At 36.8% G+C, this 21,827-nt stretch overlaps 1 protein-coding gene across 4 annotated transcripts in view; it reads right to left on the reverse strand.

Moving 5' to 3' along the window:
* The window catches only part of grid2 (glutamate receptor, ionotropic, delta 2), a 547,500-nt gene that overhangs the window by 21,207 nt on the left and 504,466 nt on the right, over window positions 1–21,827 (reverse strand). Inside the window, exons 15-17 of one of the 4 annotated variants that reach the window (XM_053504058.1) lie at window positions 16,118–16,358; window positions 11,239–11,466; window positions 9,186–9,265 (exon numbers count right to left, since the gene is read on the reverse strand). In XM_053504058.1, coding sequence (XP_053360033.1) covers window positions 11,284–11,466; window positions 16,118–16,358 — 424 coding nt within the window. In that variant the 3' untranslated portion in view covers window positions 9,186–9,265; window positions 11,239–11,283. Of the gene's footprint in view, window positions 1–7,017; window positions 11,467–16,117; window positions 16,359–21,827 lie in introns of those variants that run through there. The other 3 variants (XM_053504056.1, XM_053504057.1, XM_053504059.1) reach the window with 3 other exon arrangements.

Below are 21,827 nucleotides of genomic sequence, written 5' to 3' on the forward strand. Positions count from 1 at the left end.
CATAGCTTATGGCTATATATATATATATATATATATTTCATGGAATTTAAACAACAAAAAACACACATTATTATTATTATTATTATTATTATTATTATTGTCTGAGGCTATCCTACACGTCCCTTATGACCGATGAATGCTGTAATCTCATGTTTCATTTTCTTTGGAACAAGTTCTTTTGAAAAGACCCAAGAAACGCCCTGGTAGATACAAGGCGTCTGAGAGATGAAACATAAAGCGCATCACTACTACTACTACTACTACTACTATTACTGCTAATACTAAATTAAATATAATGTTTTCTACAATCGAATAATAATAATAATAATAATAATAATAATGGAATAATGTAATTTTTTATACATTTAAAATCACAAAGGATGGGGATTTATAATGGAAAGGATTTCTAACTTTTCTTAATTTTAACTTACACTTTATTAAAATGTCCTTTTCTGCTAAAGCATAACACTTCAGAAGGGTGAATTTGTGATAAAAAAAGAATACCCCAACTATTAGGTTATTTTTTTCAACAAAAAACACCAGCCATATTTTTGGTTTCCATGATCTGATATCTGATAACACATTCTCGACACAAATCTGGAAAGATGTTTCCGTGTGTGTCTGTACTGTTGAATGAGAAGAGGATTTGAGCTGGAATAAACGGCGCATTTCCGACGTTGAACCTTTGTGCTGGATGTATTCATGAAGCCGTGGCGCCTGAGCGCACTGAGCCGGAGCCGCGTCCAGTCAGCCTGCGTGTCTTGGAAGAGTTCCTAAAGCAAACAACAGGTTGGATATGGTTGCTGCCGATTATTAAAGTGTCTCGGGGACAAAGAGGACTCTATGTTCCATTGGACACGCCAGGGGGACTCTTTGGACAGAAGACACACACTGGGGCTTCAGCGCGAGCGAGTCTGCGTGCTACATTCTTTATTCCTGTCGCCCAGGAAACGTCCACATATCGCTAAGCTGATAAAAAAAAAAATACTCACAACAACAATAACAACAACGACTACAAAAGTTTGAAAAGTCAAAAAGGGTAAAGTTCATTCCTCCTTTTTTATATTTATAGAGAATAGATTTTATCTAAGGTAGTTAATCTAAAATGATAATATATTAATATGTCATAGTAGGCTACTCATTAAAACGTTTTTATGATCTCTATAACAAATTACTTGTCGTTTATGATGACTTGTTTTTATAATAACAATCCTCAATTCAAACACATTAATTCGAATGTTTCTCTTCTCTTCCCCCATCTGTTAAAGCTGCTATAAAAGGTCAAGATGTGCTTATGTTTTGTGCACTTCGTTTTACGGTTGCTCACATGTTAGTAATCTAAACCCCTGTACATGGCAGGTAGATTCGACTCTGGTACCTTTTACTGACAAAGTAAACGCACCTAAGGTTTACATGCGCCCTCCAGTGGACACTGAGCGTGCTGCAACACAGCTTGCCATTATGTTTTAACAAAGTGCCTGTTGAACAATTACTTTAAGTATGGCAGGTATTTTCCAATGTTTAATATATTCCATATTAATTAGCAGAGATATAAACGGGACTATAACCATGTATACTATTCTTATAATGTTCCCTTTTCTAACCCAAAAGTTGTTGTATTCTTATTATATCAAGCTTGTTTTACTGGACCTTCTCAAATGTCATGGAATAGCTTAAACGTGAAAATTGGAATTGGCATAAAGGGACTCCGGTAGTAAGGCTAGGGACTCTGGGACTCTAGCTATTCTAGTGTGTTCTAGAGTCACATGAAACTCTTCTATTAACCCTTCTATTTTTTATAAGTATTCTCAATTTTCCACCATACAATTCTGCTTGTTGTAGTTATTTACATAATACATTTTGTAATAGAATTTGAATAATTTTGTAATAAAAAAACCCCAAAACCAATTGTATACAAATTTAATTCTAGAGTAATCTAGAACAATATTTTTCTTGTAAAATTACCCCATAAAAAAAACTGTAGGTTATAGTTACCAAAGCAGTGACCAGACTAGCCATGTAGTCTACCAACTCATTTTCAACATCAGATTTATTAGTCATTAATCTTCATCTCTTTCACATCACCTAAACAAGCAATTAATATAGAGTCAGCCAGGGGATTGGGGGGAGGAGGTTAGTCCAAGTAGTCCAAGTACTGGAGAAACAGATGAGTCTTGAGTCGTCGTTTAAAGATAGTCAAAGTCTCTGATGTACGGACATCTAGAGGAAGTTCATTCCACCACCTAGGTGCCAGAACAGAATAGAGCCTGGATGAATGCCGCCCTCGATCCCTGAGAGATGGTGGGATGAGACGAGCAGTGCTGGAGGATCGAAGGGAACGTGGTGGTATAGCAACACATTTATATATATTATTATAATATACAATGTGGCATAGTGGCCTGAAGTGTGTATACATTTTTAGCCTGACCCTGTATATGATTGTAGGTACTAGTGTACTAAAACTATACAGTATATGCAACTAGAGTTGCACTTTCTGATGCTAGATTCTTCATTAAATAAGAATGTCAAATTCCTGAAAACCTTTTAGCTAAAGTAGTAAATTTACTCACTTGTTAAATAATGAATAACCTGGTGAAATCTTTATTTGTAATTGCTGTACAATTACATCTAAAAAAAAAGCCTTACACTATATTTACTTGAACCACTTTTAGCACTGATTATGGCACATATTCTTGGTTTATTGTTCTGACACTCTTATGAAGTCTAGGTACTCCTGTATCCTCCCATAGTCCCACAGTGAATAAGCGTGTGAGGGGGTGTATGTGTGTATGTGCCCAGTGATGGATTGGCACTCCTACCTTGTGCCCATGGATAAACTCTAGGCCACCTATGGTTGCTTCCACAAATATTTGTGAAAGAATGAGCTCAGTAAATTACAGCTTGTCACCATGATCGGATACCACCTGTGCAATAAGTCCAGTTGTAAAATTTTTTCACTAATAAATATTTCAGGCAATGTTTATGGTATTATAACAAAGGTGAAGCGATTGGGAATGACAGTAACTCTGCTGCAAAGTGGTAAGGCATATAATATCACAGAACAGGGTCAGCAGACGTTGCTAAATTTCTGCAGAGTCAATAGCTACAGACCTTTAAACTTTATGTGGCCTTCAGATTAGCTCAAAAACAGTGCATAGAGAGCTAAATGGAATGGATTTCCAAGCAGCTGCTTCCACGCCTTACATCACCAAGTGCAATGCAAAGCATCGGATGCAGTGGTTTAAAGCACGCTGCCATTGGACTCTAGAGCAGTGGGAATGTTGTTCTTTGGACTGACGAATCACGCTTCTCTGTCTGGCAATCCAATGGGTTTGGCAGTTTGAGTCTGGGTTTGCCAGGAGAACGGTACTTGTCTGACTGCATTGTGCCAAGTTTGGAGGAGGGGGGGATTATGATGTGTGGTTGTTTTTCAGAAGTTGGGCTTGACCCCTTAGTTCCATTGAAAGGAACTTCTAATTTCATTGTTCCAACTTGAACAGTTTGGAGATGGCTCCTTCCTGTTGCAACATGACTGCGCACCAAGGCACAAAGCATGGTCTATAAAGACATGGATAAGCAAGTTAGCTGTGGAAGAACTTGACTAGACCGCACCCAATAGAACACCCTTTATGATAAATTAGAGCGGAGACTGCGAGTCAGGACTTCTCGTCCAACATCAGTATCTGACCTCACAAATGCGCTTCTGAAAAAAAAATTCATAAATGATCATAAATCCACCCCAAACCATGTGGAAAACCTTCCCAGAAGAGTTGAAACTGTTATTGCTGCAAATGGTGGGCCAACATTATATTAAACCCTATGGATTAAGAATTGGATGTTACTCAAGTTCATATGAATGTGAAGGCAGGCGAGCAAATACTTTTGGCAATATAGTGCATATAAGTAATAAAACACATCAAGATAGTTTTTGGAGTTTTTGTATGTTGGTTTAACTGTTTGTGCCTCCATGACAAAAGAACTACTGAATAAATTTTAATTGGGTTTATTATACAGATATGTATTTGGCCGAGCTTGAGGTTACATATAGGCTTTGTTTCATCACAATCAGCCCACGGGAATGCTACTTTAAAATTTTAATGGAAAATGCCCATATAACATAAAAAGATCGACCTTGAAAAAAATAATTAATTCATTAATTCAATCATCCATTCTGTTAATATTTTAACAGATGGCGTTGTACATTTTTAAAAATGCGCTTATAAAATTAAATTCCACGTGAGATAATTTAAATACGTGAAATAGATTTCTGTATATGTTGTATATACATACAGTGAAACCGGATTACGAGTAACACAGTTTATGAGTGTTCCGCAAGACGAGCAAAGATTTTTAATAAATGTTGACTTAAAAAACGACTATGATGTATCACGGATTCTACTTGTTTTGACGCTGAGCGTCACGTGATCACAACTGAGCCAACGGTTTTTCTCTCTCTTGTGTTGCGGAATTGTGGGTAATCGTCTACCCTGTAGGGTCTTAGTGCCGTCTCTCACTGGTATAATCAACATCCGTGCACGCGTGTACTGTTTACTATAACACTGTGACAACGTGTGTGTGTGTGTAAAACATATTTTATATTGTGTCTGTATGTCTGTGTGTACAGCGCACGTGTACTGTTTCTTATAACACACGTGTGATGCGCGTAAGTAAAGCAAAAGAAAGTCTCAATACAGAGGTTAAAAATCCATGTGTGTGAGAACCGGAACAGTGTCAAATTACGTGCGCACACACACTTTGCTCTAAACAGAAACACTGCTCTGTCGCAATTCTTTTCAAAGGTAAAGTGCAGGTTCATTTGTTTGTTTATTTTACTTTACAGCAGTGATTCTGTTAGTATGCGCTCACACGAGTATCATTAGCGATGTTCCTTGCTTATTTTTATCCGACAAAACAGTGTTGCGGGAGAGAGAGGTTGATTTATGACAGCTGTTTACGGAAGTGTAGTCCAGTGCGGGGGATAAATTGTGGGTAATGTAGTTTAATGTGTGTGAACGCGAATGTGAGATGTAAACTAGGATGTAGAGCCTGAGTTTTTTTCTTCAGTAGTTTTTTTTTGGTTGGATTTAAGTGCAGGATCCACCTAAAAGTTTGTATTATAACCTGACAATGCAGCAATTGAAAGAACGGGCATGCATCAACCGGTTTGTCCATCTCATCATTACACGAGCATGAATTAACGGGCTGTTACGCTGTCGCAAGCAACATTAAAAATAAAGCGGCGAAGCTAACAACAGTCTTTCCATTAATTTGTGTGTGCGTATTTAATTCAAACGAAAGGAGAAAGTTTTACTGTATAAGATGAGAAGGGGAAGTCCTTACTCTAGCCTCACACACACACACACACACACATACACACGCACACACCACACACACACACACACCACACACACAGCGCCTGCACGCACAAACGGAAACACTTATCTGTTGGGATTTATTTGTATTTTTTTTAAAGGTAAAGTGCAGGTTAATTTGTTTTATTTTTACTTTATATTTTGTATTAATAATTTTTATGTATTTATTTTTTTGGGCTGTGAAACAAATAATTTAAGTTTCCATTATTTCTTATCGAAAAATTAAATTTGGTTTACGAGTGTTTTAGAATACGAGCCCACTTTTGGAACAGATTATGCTCGTAATCCGAGGTTCCACTGTATATGTGTACAGTTTATATATACAGAAGATATTGGCTACATGGTTACGCATCAGCAATAGAGACTGTTGTTTACCAAGTGAAGCAGTTTTTTTTTATGTGATCTGACAAACCATGTGAGAGATAAAAATAAGTAATCAGAAGCAGTTGGCTACTGAGTGATAGTGATTTTCCTCTCCATGTCTGTTTTCTACCATCAACTCTACTCCTACAGCACATAAATGGGGAATATTCATTATAGCATGGCTGAGACAAGAGTATACACAGAAAAAATGAGATTTCATTCAGGGGTCGTCAAATCAGAAAGTCTCAGGAGAATACTAGCAAGAGAAAAACTAACAAACATCCTCAAGGTAGAAGTCTTGGGAGATAAGGCGTCATAAATTGATAAGCAGAACATTGTATTACCTGATCTGGAGATACAGGGATCAGTAGATTGCAGGGCAATAACAGGAGTGCAGTTAAGAATTATAAGAGAAGCCCTCTCGTAATGGCTGCTTATATTCAATAACAAATTTTTCATATGTGGCTGTAAATATTATACAGTCTAAACACTTTTGCACAAATAGTCACAAAGTGACACCTTTAATAATACAGAATGTTGATTAAGAATAAGGCAAAGTAAGAAAATATGTCTTTGTGTGGCACTCATAAACCATGAGTGTCACACAAAAAAAAATAACTTGGTCAAAATATAGAAGCATGTTTACTTACATATACATACCTTTGTGCACTCAATCATTTATTTTTGTCTTTGCCAGATGTGGTTTGGGTGGCGTCAACTCAAACATGGTCAACCCATTAACCATAATCATAAATGGAGGTTTCCAAAAATTCTTTAACTGTGAACAATATGAATATTAATTTGTAAAGCAAGGCCCATATATTCATGTGATTAATAATGACAAGCCAAGAACTTGGCCTTTTGAAGTGTTGTGAGGGTCAAGACTGGAGGGGGTTGTACATGCACCAAGTAGCCATGGCTCTTCTTTAGTCACTCAAGCATGATACGATGGGCTGCTGTGCTATTCACTGTGTGCCAGAGGGCATGACGCCTGGCGCACACGCTCAGTGATCATCTAAAACCAGTCCGGACCTTCGACCACACTACCTGGAGTGTGGTAGTTAAACCCATTGCATCTGTAATCGAGAATCTCATCTTTTGCATTAACCAAATATCTATGAAGTAGCTACCATGAACCAAGAAGGTTAAAACACAGAGGATATCAGTTACTGGTTGAACTGGATACTGCAATAAAATGCCAATACTGTGAGTCCTCTAATAGAGCAAAGACAACAAAACCCACTGTAGAAAACATGTTTATTAGACAAATTATACACAGAAAGCTTTGCCACTTGTAACAGAGGCCTCAGTTTGTTCCATTAGAATAATATGCAACACATACAACAAAATAGGCCTATATTAAATACTGTACATTATAATTGGTTGGAAATGATCAAGGAACTCCTGTACATACTATGTAAGAAATTAAAAATGTTACAGGCTTAGCAAGTCTTACATGTTTTTTTTTCTTTTGGAAAACAACTTTCATTCTTACTCATGAATCCATAACTCAAAAAGAAATGAAGTTAAAATGTGACTAAAACTGAAAGCTTAAAATCTGTCTTATCGTAGGGATTTTGGGTAACTGAGTTAGTGTAATGGTGGCTAATGCAATGCAAGGCTTTAATGTTAAACTCTATATCTTCTTTAATTCAACAAAAATTATCTTCATGTAAAATATACATTTTAATGTCTCTTCATTTTATACTAAATAAAAATCTTTAATTCGATACTAAATAAAAACTTTTTTCTATTGTCATTCATAGCTTAAGAAAAGTACATCTAGAATGCTGTCATCAAAACACTGTTGCTTTTCTCTACACACAACATTTGCGAATTAGTCTGATAACAAACTGAAAGCTCATTCTAAACAACTAACATTAGTCATATTAATACAATGTTAGTGAAAACTGTTTGAATGTTTTTGTTTTTTTTTCATCTATTTTTAACTTCTCAAAATGTCTTTTTTTAATCTGTCATCATTTGATGGCCTTGTTTGAACAATTAGCACTTTTAAAAAAGTTAGATAAATATTACCCCTTACTCTTTATGAAAGGAAATAGAAAGTCATTTCAAATAATTCCCCAAAATGGGCTGTCTGTACCTTCAGATGGCCTGGTGTCAATTTGAGGACACATGAAGAATTAAAAAGAGTCCCTCGTCTAAGACTCAGGAATTCATTTGAATATTTTCTTCTTGACTTCAGAAACCTAAAACACCTAGTAGTAAGATGATGGCACTGAAGCAATCTCAATATGTATATATATATGAAAAGAAAAAGAAATGAAATATAACTTGCACTAATCATTTTTCCCATGTTTTAGCTTTCAGATCAAACACGTTCCACACGAAATAATCTGTACTTTTTCAAACAAAGTAAGAAAAAAAAAAAACACACACACACAATTAGAGGCTCTACTTGCATTTGTCTTTCTATGCTTTAACGTGGTTTATGTATATTTTCATTACATCTTTCTCTTATACATTGTCCACTTTATAAGTAAAAAAAAGTCTTGGAAAGACGCACAGCCAGACATAAGGATGCCAGATCAGTCTATATGCCTGGAGCTCAGGTGCAGTGTAGAGCAGCAGAAGAACTTTATTTTCTAGCGTTAACACCCAGCTCACCACAACACATGGCCTAACTCAGAACTGGGCACTGACCACCATAAAGTGAGAAGCAGACAAGATTTTTCGAATTAGCCTCAAGTTATTGCAGGTCTTTAGGTCAGTCTGCAAAGTGCAGTATTTTCTTTTCCCTTTTCGTCCAGAAACCAAAAGGAAACAAAAAAATGTAAACATCCCATGTATTTTTATAATCGTACAGTCTTTTTAAATCTCTCCCTATAGAGCTAATCCCCAAAATTCCATGTGAAAAATGAAGGCAAAGTCATGTTTACACAAGAGATCTCCCAACAATCACGACGACAATAATGAAATTTATCATCATCCTCAACAGGAAGGTGAGTTCAGGCAAGACGAGCACCCCCAACAGCAACACTAAAAAGCAAAGCTTTTCAAAAGCAAAAAAAGGACAACAACAACAACCAAAAAGAAGACGGGTATTTACATTTGGATCTTGTTTTGTGTGTGCCTCCTCATATGGAGGTGCCCCGGTCTGGATCGTTGCCATAGCTGAAGCTTGGGGCTGGTGTGGGCTGGTATGGGATGCTGGACATGGTCTTGATGGGACTGCGGAAGAAGCCTCCATTGGGCGCGCGCTGCCTGAAGGGCCCGGCGCCAGTCCGCTGGTCGGGCATGGCGCCGAAAGCGAAGCCGGATGCTGCCTTGGCAGAAAGGCTGCGGCTCAGTGTCTGGATTTGTTCGGGGATGAAGGTAGTGGTGGTGATGTGTGTGTTACGGAAATCACTGATCTGCTCTAGGGCCTGGCGTGCTGCTGGCAGCGAGTCCATGTCCAGTGGCGTCAGATCCATTGAAGAGGTGGAGAACTGCTTGTGTGGGCTCTCATCCTCTGTGCACAGGCTGTTCACGCGCCGGTGGAGGTGCTCCAGGTCGATCTCCTTGTCATCCTGAGACGAGGGGTTGAGAAAGGTAGAAGAGGTGGAGTGGGGAAGGGGTGGGGTAAAAGAGAGAGAGACAGAGAGATAGAGAGAAAGAAAGAAGGAGGAGGGGTGAGGGTTGTTATAGGAGTAGCAGGAGCAGAGGACAGAAGAAGTAAGGGGTATAAAAGTGAGGAAAGTGGGTGTACGGTCAGAGGTGTAGAAGTATAGGTGGATGTGTTAGTGTGAAACAAAGCAGTGGGGCAAAAAGAGATGATGGTTAGCAGACAAGGAAGATGTGAATGAGTGTTATAGATTTGAGTAATGAATAAGGCAAAATAAATCACATGTATGTGTGATTATAGAGATTTGAACGGGAAAAAGATTAAAAGGGTTATGAAATGTTATGCAACGAGTGGGTTGCAATGTGAGCAATATAAACAAATGGGTATGGGGAAGGAAAGGCACAAAAAGGACAAATGAACTATAGTAACAAAAGCAAATGAATATATTTTTTGCCATGGGATCAAGCATTGTGTATAAGTAGCACTTTTCTCAACTGGACAATGGTAAAAATGGAGTTTTAAAATACTAAACTGCTATCCAATTATTATATCAGCAAGCTAATTTTTATAGTATTACAATGGCTAAAAATGTACGTGTGTCCAGATGATTACATCTCACACAGCGGTTTGAGGCTATTTTAACAGAAAGGGATATTAAATATTAATGCCAATGAACCTGTTTGCAGGGTTACATCCATAGCCACACCCTAAAACGACAAATGTACACCTGTGGAAACTTTCCAATTTGATAAGCAGCATGGCAGCCAAACAAACACAAACCCTTCCTGTCCTGATGTTGTATATTGGTAGTTGATGGTGGAACTTTTTTTCTTTTTCAAGATTACAGAGACTGGGCCAAGTTGGCCCCTTAATGAGCTAATAGAACTTCCAAATGTTTAATATTAATGTCACAATGAGATGTCATTGCGTTTGCATCGAGCCTTTCACGAGAAAACAAACTAACAAAAAAACAAACACACAAAACAGCAGCCCAGGTGGCAGCAGAAGCCGGATGGTAAGCCAAACTCCCTTAGAGAGGGGTAGGGCAAAATGTAGTGTGCTCATGGGTACTTGACCATATAGTAGATAGATTGTAAAAAAGGGGGCACATGATAGAGTAAAAGAACTGATTAGATCAGATATAAGGAAATGTGGGGATCCGTATATAGTCTGTGTGTATGTTGTTTATACCTGGGTTTATTAAGGGATGAGGTAACTTTGCTACAATAGTCTATACCTAGATGAGGATTTGCTGTACATAAAAATGTTTTGCTGTACAATTTGTTTTCTAATGTGATGCCTATGGAAAACAGATTATCCTGTCAATTTTTATGAACGCCATATAACTGCTTAGAAGAAAAATATTATTCATGTTTTTTCTGGAAGCAAGACATTGATGAGCCTCATGAATCTAAACTGCATTTTCCTTATTTTTTATTTAAGAGATTTCTTCTGTGTGCTGTACCGTATCTACTGTAAAACTTTTAAAGATTGATTTAACATTCATAACCGTTCCAGCATCAGGCTTTTCCAATTTTTTTATTTGGTACCAGTCTAAATGTTTTTGAAAAATCAGCATTCTTGCAAATCAGTGCTTGTTATATAGTATCAGAGTCAGTGTTGCCATTCAAGCCTGTCTGCCACTTCACCTGAGGCTAATTCTTTTCAAAAGATCTTTTATAATCAATGTTCTAATCTATAGACCTCAAATTACAAAAATATCAATCTACATTAGTCACCATAAAAAATCAAATTCTTGAAGTTTCTATTTATGCAATGGATTGTCTAAAATGTTCAATCACAGTTCATAATGGAACCTCTGTAAATCTCTCTTCAGCCAAGATGTATTTATTTGTGCTTTACCGATGGCAGAGCCAATTCATAAGGCAATTTGTGCACTTTTGGATTGTTGAGGGTTTATTCCACTCATTCCACTACCTATGTGGGGCTTGAAGCTTGGTGCAAGCGGACAGAGAAGGTGGCTTAGTGTTGGCAGAAAACGGTTCGAGACGGAATAGCAAACGTGTGGCGCAGGCTAGAGTCCAGAGGCGGGGCACAGCATGCAGGCGACAGGTGATTGGATGTGGGCCTGAGTGTGAGCGTGATGTCACTCCGAGGCTCATGACAAGGCTCTTCTGGCCTCACAGACTGCCCGTCAACTCGTGTCTGTTCAGGCCAGCAGGCCACGGGCCAACAGAAGGACAGTGAGATGGACAGATGGATGCATCAGGCAAATGGGACGAGGGAGAGGTCGTTCAAGAGAGTTGGGAGATGAGTAGAAAAAGACAACAAACAAAACAGTCAGAATATAGACTTTGTTTTGGTTCTTTTCTATTTCCAAGGAGCCAGATACCTGGAAAGGTGAGATGGTAAAAATGGCATATTGCATTTCTCTCCCTCGCCCGCTTTAACCCCCTCAACACAGTGTACTTATCTACAAAACAAAACAAAAAATAAACAAAAAGAAAAACAAATAAATGGAATGCTGTCATCTCAGATGAAGACAGTAAAACTTTTATGCCTTGTTTTTGTGCTGTTTTTGGCAGAAAATCAGACAGTTTCTTTGGTCAAAGTCATGATCAACACAGAAGATTATGTGGCGCTCAGCAGCTTCAGTTATGTATACGGTATTAGCCATCATTCCACATGAATATAATTTAGTTGACCAACACTCTTGTTTAGCAATACTACATTTTTTTTTAAAATATTGAACAAGGATCTCTCCATTGTTCAAAGATGCTTGTTGAAGAGGACATGCTGGACTCCACATAATCACAACAGCAATGACAACAGAGACATCTAAAGTCACTTTTTCTTGTAAACAACACAAGCCGGGCCAGTGGCATGGCTTGCTCATCACACACTGTGCATTCTGTTTCTCCTGACCCCAGTGCCTGTCTATCTTCTCACTATTGGCATGTGCTAAAAAACATGGCATTTTTAGATAAAAAAAAAAAACTTTTGATGACTTGTCATCTCACACCAATTCTTGATGCTATAGTACGAGGGCTGAGATGGAACTCACAGAGAAGCAGAGAGTGGAAACAGGGTCAAGCTTACACCATGACTTGTGCAGAATGTGACAGTGTGTGTTGAGACAGAGACACAAACACAAATCTTGTATTTTAATATTTTGGTTTCAATGCATTTGATGTTAAAGAGATATTACATGGAGGGCAGTAAGGACAGGTTAGAAATGTGTTAAAATGCAAGGACACATCGTTTGGAAACTATGTAGTTAAATGAAAAAAAAATGCAGACAATGGAATATAGACAGATTAAACAATAATGATTAAAGTTTAGGCCAGTATGTGACAGATTGTCGATATATATATACCATAGTGGGAACTGTAACAACATGGTAATGTGGTTTAAGTGGACACCTTAGGATTTATCAGTTGGCTCCAAACTTTAAACTGATTGATCACTGGAGTGTGAGTAGTGTGCTTGTTGATGTGTGTCTGTGTGTGTGTAAGCTCTGCCAAGCTTCAAGTCTGATGGAACCTTCTGGAAGAGTGCTCTGAAGACCCGCTTCAGCGTGATTGCACCACAGGATTTGGGAGGAGGTTCAAGTGTGAACGCCGGCCTTCTGAAAGCCACTTTAGAAATCCTTGTAAGTAATCAACTTTTCATTTTACTTACACATTTACGTTATTAATGAAATCAAGCACTATCATCAACTATTTATCACATACTGTGTGTTTATGTGTACTCATAGCATAGGTATGCATAGCCTGAGCAATAATTAAAATATGCACAGTTGTTCAATCTACATCTGTTTTCTATAAATATCCAGTTTATAAAATAGCCTTTATCTGAGTTGTAAACATAAGCCAGTGAGCTAAATGAAACCTTTTATCAGGAATGATCCTAAATTTACGCGAGTCTGAAGTTTTGTTCACAAGCTGTCCAGTATGGTTTTAGATGTTTGTTTGATACAGGCCATTTTTCTATTAAACTGTATAGTGAAATTTATGTCTTGAGTATAAGTCTCAATGTACGCATCTCCAAAGGCTTGTGTAAAACTGATTCATCCTGAATTGATTTCCCATTAAAAACTTATATAAACTATTTTATTATTCAGAAACAGCTTTAAAAACGAAAAGAAAATGTGACAAAGTGGTATAAAGTTAACTCCCACACTGTATGTAGAAAACAGAAAAAAATCAGTACATTTTCAGTACAATCCTTTTCTATATTCATTTGGCGTGATTGGGAACTGCAGGTGGTGTCGGTTAATATCAGAGAGTTAAAAAAAAACTGTACAATTCATTTGAGATTCATTTGTTAACACGATAAGCTCCTGCTTTTGTAAAGAAAGTTTTGTTTTGAGTGACAACAAGCAAATGCTCCTAGGGAAAATGTAATATGGTTGGCAGGTCTGGAAATATGATATAATCACAGTAAACATGATTAGATCTGACAAAGTGATAAAGGCTAGAGAGATTTATCATCTATATCACACAGGCCTTCTTCTAAGAATATGCACATGATAATTCTTGGTTAAAATTATTCTTTGTCTGTGAAGACTAGGCATCATTGGCTTAGAATAAAGACACCTCCAAATTTTACGAAAATATCGTTTTAAAGGTTTGTCAACAAGGGTAAAAATGAAAACAAAACAAAAACAACAACAAACAACTGTGTTGTGAATATTATTTTATATTATTTTGGGGCTAGCCAGGTAGTATTAAATGTAACATTTTCCTCATTGAATTGCATGATGGATGGTTCAGTTCTTTGAATCTTCCACAAATCTTCCATATTTTCTTCTATTGTTTTATCCTCTCAATTGTGATTAATAAACTTTATGGACTTTGGGTGTTTATTTCTTTCATGCTGTTTAACAATAGATTTCAGCTTCAATTCACATTTTTTTTTCGGTAAGATATTTTTCTGATATTTCTTTTTACCAGTCTGTTATGGTCTGCCTCACCTTAATCACATAATTTATAGTTTACCCAACTCGTTTTTTTACCACTACAGAACTGACCAGGGCCGTAGCAAATTTTTTGCCCTGCTATGTTACGATGTGTGACCTGTCTCTCCCGCTGCCAGATAAAAGTGGTTTAAAAAACTCAAGGGAAAAAGTGGCTCAGTGCCTCAATGTGGGGTCAAAGCTCTAATCTGTAATCAAAAGGCAATCTATAGCAGTATATACAGCTACTGCTAAAGATTACCTTTTTGATTCAGAAGCAAAGCCTTATAAGAAGGATGGATTAATAGTGCTCACTAAAATTTGTACAATTTGACATTGAAAAGATGACATGAGGCAATTAGGGTTAAATCATTCGTTCACCCAAAAGCTGTTCAGGTTATATGGGCTTTTAATAGCTAAAGCCCTTTGTAACTCTTATGTTGCTTTAATTTAAACTAATTGGCATGCATTTAATTTTCTAATTGGGCAATAAAGCAAACTAGAGTGACTGTTTAAAGTGGTGAAGTGCATTTAGAGTAGTACAATTACATCTTAATTTCTAAACCTGTGCTTCCAAAAAGCAGAAATATGTTACTGAAATATATGAAATATGTATTTGGTTTTTGCCATTTTTCAAAGAAGTTAAAAAAAAAATAAAAAATCAAAAAGGCATCAGGACTTTTAGTGCATTAAGCAAATTTTTTTTGGTAGACTTAATTTTGTTTGATCTATTTTAAGGAGAAATCTTCATCATGGCAGAAATCTAAAATTAAATTGTATTTTCTTTAAAGAATCTGTATTCATGTCTTTGTCTCAAAGAACATAGCATTCTGTTTGCCAGCAGCCCTCTGTTTTGAGAGCTTTGTCATCAGAGTGGCTCTATTTAAATAACTTTGTATTTAATATACTATATGACCAAAACTTTGTGAACATATGACCATCACACCTACGTTCAGTCCAGATTTAATCCCTCTTTACTGTCTTTTGATACATTTTGGATTGTTTGTGGTGGTTTGTGCTAATTCAGTCAAACAGGCATAAGTGAGGTTGATGATATCACTGATGTCAGGAGAAGGGACCTGGGAGCATTTAACTCATCCCAAAAGCTATGTGCAGGCCACCTGAGGTAGGCTTTATTTCAACCTTGGCAGACCCTGTCATCATACTGGAATATATTTGGGCCCCTTAGTTACAGTAAAGGGAAATTGCAATGCTACAGTATAGCATAGCAAGACATTATAGACAATTGCTTGATTCCAACCTCATAAACCAAACCTGCCAACAGTTCGGTTTATGCAAGAATGTGATGGTCAGGTGTCCATAAACGCTTGGCCCTATAGTGTAATCTAGTCTCCTTACAAAATACATTAGAAAATGTACCAGTATGCATGATCCTGTGATGACTCTAAAACTGAATTTGAACTAATTCACTCACTCACTCACTCACTCACTCTCTTATCATCTATACCGTTTAATCCTGTATTCAGGGTCATGGGGGGCCTGGAGCCTACCCCAGGAGACTTAGGGCCCAAGGCCGGGTACACCTTGGACAGGGTGTCAATCGATTGCAGGGCACACACACATACACACAGTCATTCACGCAAATACGGCCAATTTAGGAACGCCAATTAACCTAACCTACATGTCTTTGGACTGTGGGAGGAAACCGAGGTATCCGGAAGTAAGCCCACCAAGCACGAGGAGAACATGCAAACTCCATGCACACAGAGACAGGAATTGAACCCAGACCCTGGAGGTGCAAGGCGACAGTGCTAACCACTACACCACAGTGTGGCTTTGATAGGTTTTAAATTTACATTTGACAACTGATATTAGCATTACACTCGTCATTTGTGCCTACCCCTAACCGTTTTCATGAAGTTCCCATGTGATTCTCACCTCCTTAGAGGGGACTCTGGATCCCTTCCTCCGTGTCCACCAGGTCTCAACAGTGGCAATAAGGCAGGACAGAACCACACCGGCTGCAAGCACAAAGAACACACCAGCAAAACTGTGGATGTCTAAGGCGCTGGCACTTTTCTTGGTGCCCATGGCAGAGTACAGGTCACATGGGCTTTCTCTGGGCCACCACTTGAGCTTTAGGATATCCATGTCCCCGTTTTGCTGCAGCTCCAAAATCCTAAACACAGAATGGAATAGACATGTGATCACCAGCCATTGTTTTTCTCTCTCCCTCTTGTCATTCATAAATGTACATAAGACCAAACCATACATGGGAAAAATAACTTTTACATGTGGCCTGGAGGTGAGATTTGAACATCTAATAGGGAAAGTACAAGCTTCAATAAGCCCAATTGCTTAAATAATAACAACATTAAAAAAAAAACTAATTATCTGTAGTAACCTCTCACTTACTACAGATACTACAGTAAATAGGTTGAAAAACACTGCAGAAAACCTTTAAGTACCAATTTACCCAATAAAGAAGTAAAACGTATCTGGCATTCCATTGTCACTGACTCAATAACTGTTAGCCAAATTTAATCTTCTACAGGATTACAGTCTCATTTAAACTGCACAGCAGAGGTCTGTGCACTACACCATTATCCACTTTTTTATGTTCTGCCCAGTGGCATCTGTTGCTGCAGTGCACAAATTTCTATTCTATTTGCCAACACTAGAGGGCAGTATCTCCACATAAATGCAGACAAAACACAGTCTTAATTCCCTGTCCACCAGTCATGAATAATGAGCATGTTTTAATGTAGATGAGTGGTTTGCACTAATGCCACTGCACTGACAATTGTGATCATGAATACAGAAAGCAGAGCTTTATCACAGTCTTTCTAACTGATGGATTGTTCACATTACTGTTCCTTAAACCTACAGAAGAGAGGACAGGATAGACCTCTCAGACATATGCATAACCAAATGTACACATGCAAGGAGGTGCATAATGTTCATTTATACATATACAGTCCTGTGCAAAAGTCTTGCACCAACTTTCCTGAAGGGCTTTTATGGCTTTCATTTTCAGTCTGGTCCCTGATGAGTTTCAGAAGGATGTTTTTATTGGTTAAGCCACATAGTGACCTATGAATCATTCAAGCATAAAAAAAAACATCTAAATTAAGGCATGAACCAGTGAGAAACAGGTGCAGATAATGACAAATGATCAGGCCGTTGATTAGTATACTGGTGATGCTGAATGCTGAGTAGTTGGAAAAGAATAAAGAGGAAATGAGGTTGTTACACAAACAACCAATTTTTAAAATTGTATTTTTAAGTACTTTGCAGTCTTTCACAGTAAAAAAAAAATGTATCCCATTTTTACTCAACATAATTTAATTGAATTTAATATGAAGAAATAAGTGGCTCAAGACTTTTGCACAGGACATTCAGGTAAGCTGAAGAAAACCCCTCACTAAATTTCATACTGGTCTTAGAATTTTAAAGCAACCTCGTCAACACTGATAATTATAACACTTAACAGCAAGTCTCTTAGCAACCATTTAACTTTATTATATACAGCAAGCCAGGTAAAAGTAAATTATTCTTTTAATCAATGCAGTAGTCCTAGCAACTGATGGAGTAAGTTTCCAGTCAGAAGAGTTTTAATAATAAACATTGTTAAAAAAAGCTATTATGTTTTAAATAATAATAAAAACATTCCTTTTATATTATCATCAAGATATTGTTTCAACCTGTCCAGTACAGTGATGAGCAATGTAGTTGAAAGGTATTTTGAAACCGATTTGCATTAGTTTTTAATTAGTGCTCATTAAAAAATCAGGCAGCTTTAGTTTATCAGTCAGATCAGTAGTGCTTGACTTTTTTTTTAAATAGTTTTTTTTTTACTTTAAACACTCAAAGTGATCTAAGTTCCCTTTCTAAAATGTTTACCACGAACGGTGTGATACTTTAGAACCAGACTAACATAAATGACATATTTTAGAGGACAAAAATAAATAGCACAAAAGCATAGGAGAAAAGGCTGTCATTTTTTTTAGATGTGTGGTCTTTTACTTATTAACTGTTATTATTTAGCAAGGTGAAGATTATGCATAGAGGTAGTTATTAACCCATTATTAGACTTTATTTGTATGCATCAATGTATAAGAGATCTTTTTTTTTCTTCTAAAAAAAAAAAAATTTTCCTTGTGAACACACATGAAGTCATCTCTCCTATTTTTAAAAAACAACATGTTAATCCACCTACTTTTATGCATCTGATAGCTTCATGATACCTTAAATTATTTTCTTTTCTTGGTACTTCTGCCTTCATATGCATTCTTAAATGCTATCTAAAAAACAATTATATAACTGTATAACTGAAAATTTCAACCATGAAGATGACCAAAGGTCATAATCTGGTTAAAATTCATATCTAATTATACAGTATATTAAAGTGCATTCACATACATGTTATACGAGAGTAAATAAAAACTAAAGCAAGCTTTAAGGTGCCTTTATTTGTGCAGCACATAGTATGTGTGAATTGATCTGGTGCATTTTTCTTATTGGTTCGGTTTATTTAAGCAAATGATAACATAGCACTCTTACTTGAGTGCAGACTAAAATTACTAATCCAAGAGCAACTAAATGAGCCGGTCTGGGTCTGGTTCTAAGTGAACATAAGCATGGCTTCATTAAAGAAAAAAAGCAACCTGATCTTGAGAAAGTGAACTAGACATGTTGCTAGGTTGTAGCTTTTTGTAGGTACTATAAGCTACTAGGTTATAGCTTTTTTTTGTAGATGCATGCTGCTAAACTGACCCATAAGGAGCTAACTGAGGCATAGAACAAAACCGTAACACTACCATGATTTCTTGATATTTGGACTGATGAATGAAAGGAGAAAAACAAATGCTGAATGCAATAAACAAACCATTTTAAACTAGTGATTTATATAAGCAAATATAACTGAATGATTGGGTACTCGCTCTGTGGTCTTTGTGCTTGGCTGATTTCTGGTATTCCTATACATACTTGGCAACGGTTTGTTTACCTCTGTCCATTACTATATTTCTGAGCAGTAAACAAATGCATTATATTTCATTTAGAAATACATTTTCAGCCCAACATTGTCCCTTTTTTCACTTACCGCTTTAGTGAATTATGTTAAGTGTAAAACCAAAGCAAACTAAACAGCATGCGAAACAAAAATAGCAATTTTGCTTGTCACACAAAGTTGACAAAGGAAATATTATCAAGTGCAAGACATGATACACTGCCCATGTAAAAAAAAATAAAGAAAGAAAAAGTTGCCATTTAGATTTAAATTGGCTAACATTTAAAAGGCCTTTGAGTTAATTCATTAGTGCAGCGGGTAATATGTTTCAGTGGGCATTAATTTCTTTTAACCCTAAATGAGTAGTTTCTCAGTTTTCTCAAGTTGGAAGATGTATCCTGTGGTCATGGAAAAAATTTCACTGTGTTCAGAAGGATCAAATTCTTCAAACAAAGAAAACAAATGGAATGCTAAAATTACTAAAAATGATGCAATGGAGAAGGTCATGCAGTCTGATGAGTTCAGATTGACCCTATTTCAGAGTTTAGGGCTTGTCAGGGTAAGGAAGCCCATGAAGTGATGAACTCATTATGCATAGTGCCCCCTGTACCTCTGGAGGTGCATGATAAGGTTAACCCACCAGTGGGTACACAGCCATATGGAACAGCCAGAACAACAATGCCACAATTCATTGGGCATCGTTTCTTATAGGAGTGAGATTTCACTTAGGTTGAGAGTAGTATTTAACTTAGTTAGTTCTGTAGCATTGATGGACCATTTTCACATATGAATTAGCCACCACAGAGTTCTGACTTTAAGTCCAATGAAAGTCTTTAGGTTGTACTGGAGAAGACTTGATGGAGGGGCTTAACTCTCTTGTCATCAATACAAGACATTTAAGAGGAAAAACGAATGCAAATGTGGATGAAAATTATTGTTATGACGGTCCATAAGGCTGCTCAACAATGAACTATGGTGAATGAAATCTAAGCTGAAGGCGATTCAACAAAATATTACATTGATTTTTTTGTGGTATGGTATTAAACTAAATTTATATATTACTAAATTATAATATATTCTAAACATACATAAAATAGTTTGGTTAAACCAAATGAACAAGCTAAAAAGATAAGCTGATTTGCCCCAATGTTGTGTAGATGATATGAATCACAGGGACAGCAGAAAATAAACTTGTTAAACAAATGATACTGTATATCTCTGTGCATTCTTTCACCACCAGCTATTTGTAGCAAGTGAAAATACATTAGATACCATGGGGATGCTATATTCAGATTACTTTCATACATTTGTTTTTTAAATTTATTTATTTATTTATATATTTTTCTCTTTTGCTCACCTGCCTCTTCATGGGAATTGCTAATCCTGTGTTAATCATGTGTTTGGCACGGGATCATTCGTGACATGGCAAATTAGATCTGTCTCCACTCTAGATAGGTACAGTAGATACTATTTATAAAAAACAACATATAAAGAAAATAAATGTTATATTTTTAGCATATGTATATAAATGTTTGATAATGACATTGAAATATTTTAGTATATGCTCTCAGGCAAATTATGACCCATGTGCCAAATGCATTAAATTTGGACATTCTGATATGGTTGGGAAAACCTGGAAGAATTTTAGATTGGGACAGGGGTGGCCCATTGGGTAGGGTTACAGGTTACTGGTCAGAGGGTCAGGGTTCAAAATCCAGCACTCCTAACCTGCATAGACCAAGGCCCTTTAACTGACAAACTGGGATATGTGTGAAAAAAATCACTGTGCTGTAATGTGTATGTGACAAAAATTGAATCTTTTTCTTCTCATGGTATTCCTTTGAAATGACTACCTCAGGAAGTTGGGAGATTAAAGTCATGATCAGTCATATATAATTACATTTCAGAGGCCAGCGTTTAAGGCAGAATTAACATATATTGTATTTAAAACTCAGTAAGCCATACTATATGGCTTAAGCACATGTCGATAAATGAATTTGCTTTCCAATAGCTTTACTGGGATTCTTCACCATTTCTTTTGAGCACCCAGCTGTTTAGTAAAATCATTAACTTCACAGACCCACTGTGTCTCTTTCTCCCTCCCCTCATGTCTTCGCCTAAAGATCCAACAGAGAAACAACACGCTATCAATTTGCAGCATTGGGCCTTTAATATATTTATTCATTTTTCCAGAATTAAAGATGGAATAGGTCTTAAGCTTTTGTAAGTTTGTGAAGCACAGATACTATGTTGGCTTGACTAATGTTTGGGAGATGTTCTTGCTAATGCAAAGTTTTAGGAAAGAAAGTAAAGGGGGGGAAAAAGGGAAACACTAAGAAATATCTTAAATGAAAATAGTCTCAGAGTTTTTTAAGCTGGCTGTTGTCAGTCTGCCACCAGTGATAAGAGAGTCAGCTCTGGTTTCTGCTATAAAAAAAATAGCTATTGTTTCCCTCTTTTTTTTTTTTTTTATATATGATCAGACCTGATTTTCTAAATTCCAAATTTACCCTAGAGTGCCAACATCAGGTATGTTATAAAAATAAATTGCGTTATAGCAGAATTTCAGATAAAAAACTCAGATCTCAGGCACCCACAGAATTACATTAGGACAACACTAATTGAAAGTGCCGTGAC

Source organism: Clarias gariepinus, chromosome 9, assembly GCF_024256425.1.
Source record: "Clarias gariepinus isolate MV-2021 ecotype Netherlands chromosome 9, CGAR_prim_01v2, whole genome shotgun sequence".
Lineage (NCBI taxonomy): Eukaryota > Metazoa > Chordata > Actinopteri > Siluriformes > Clariidae > Clarias > Clarias gariepinus.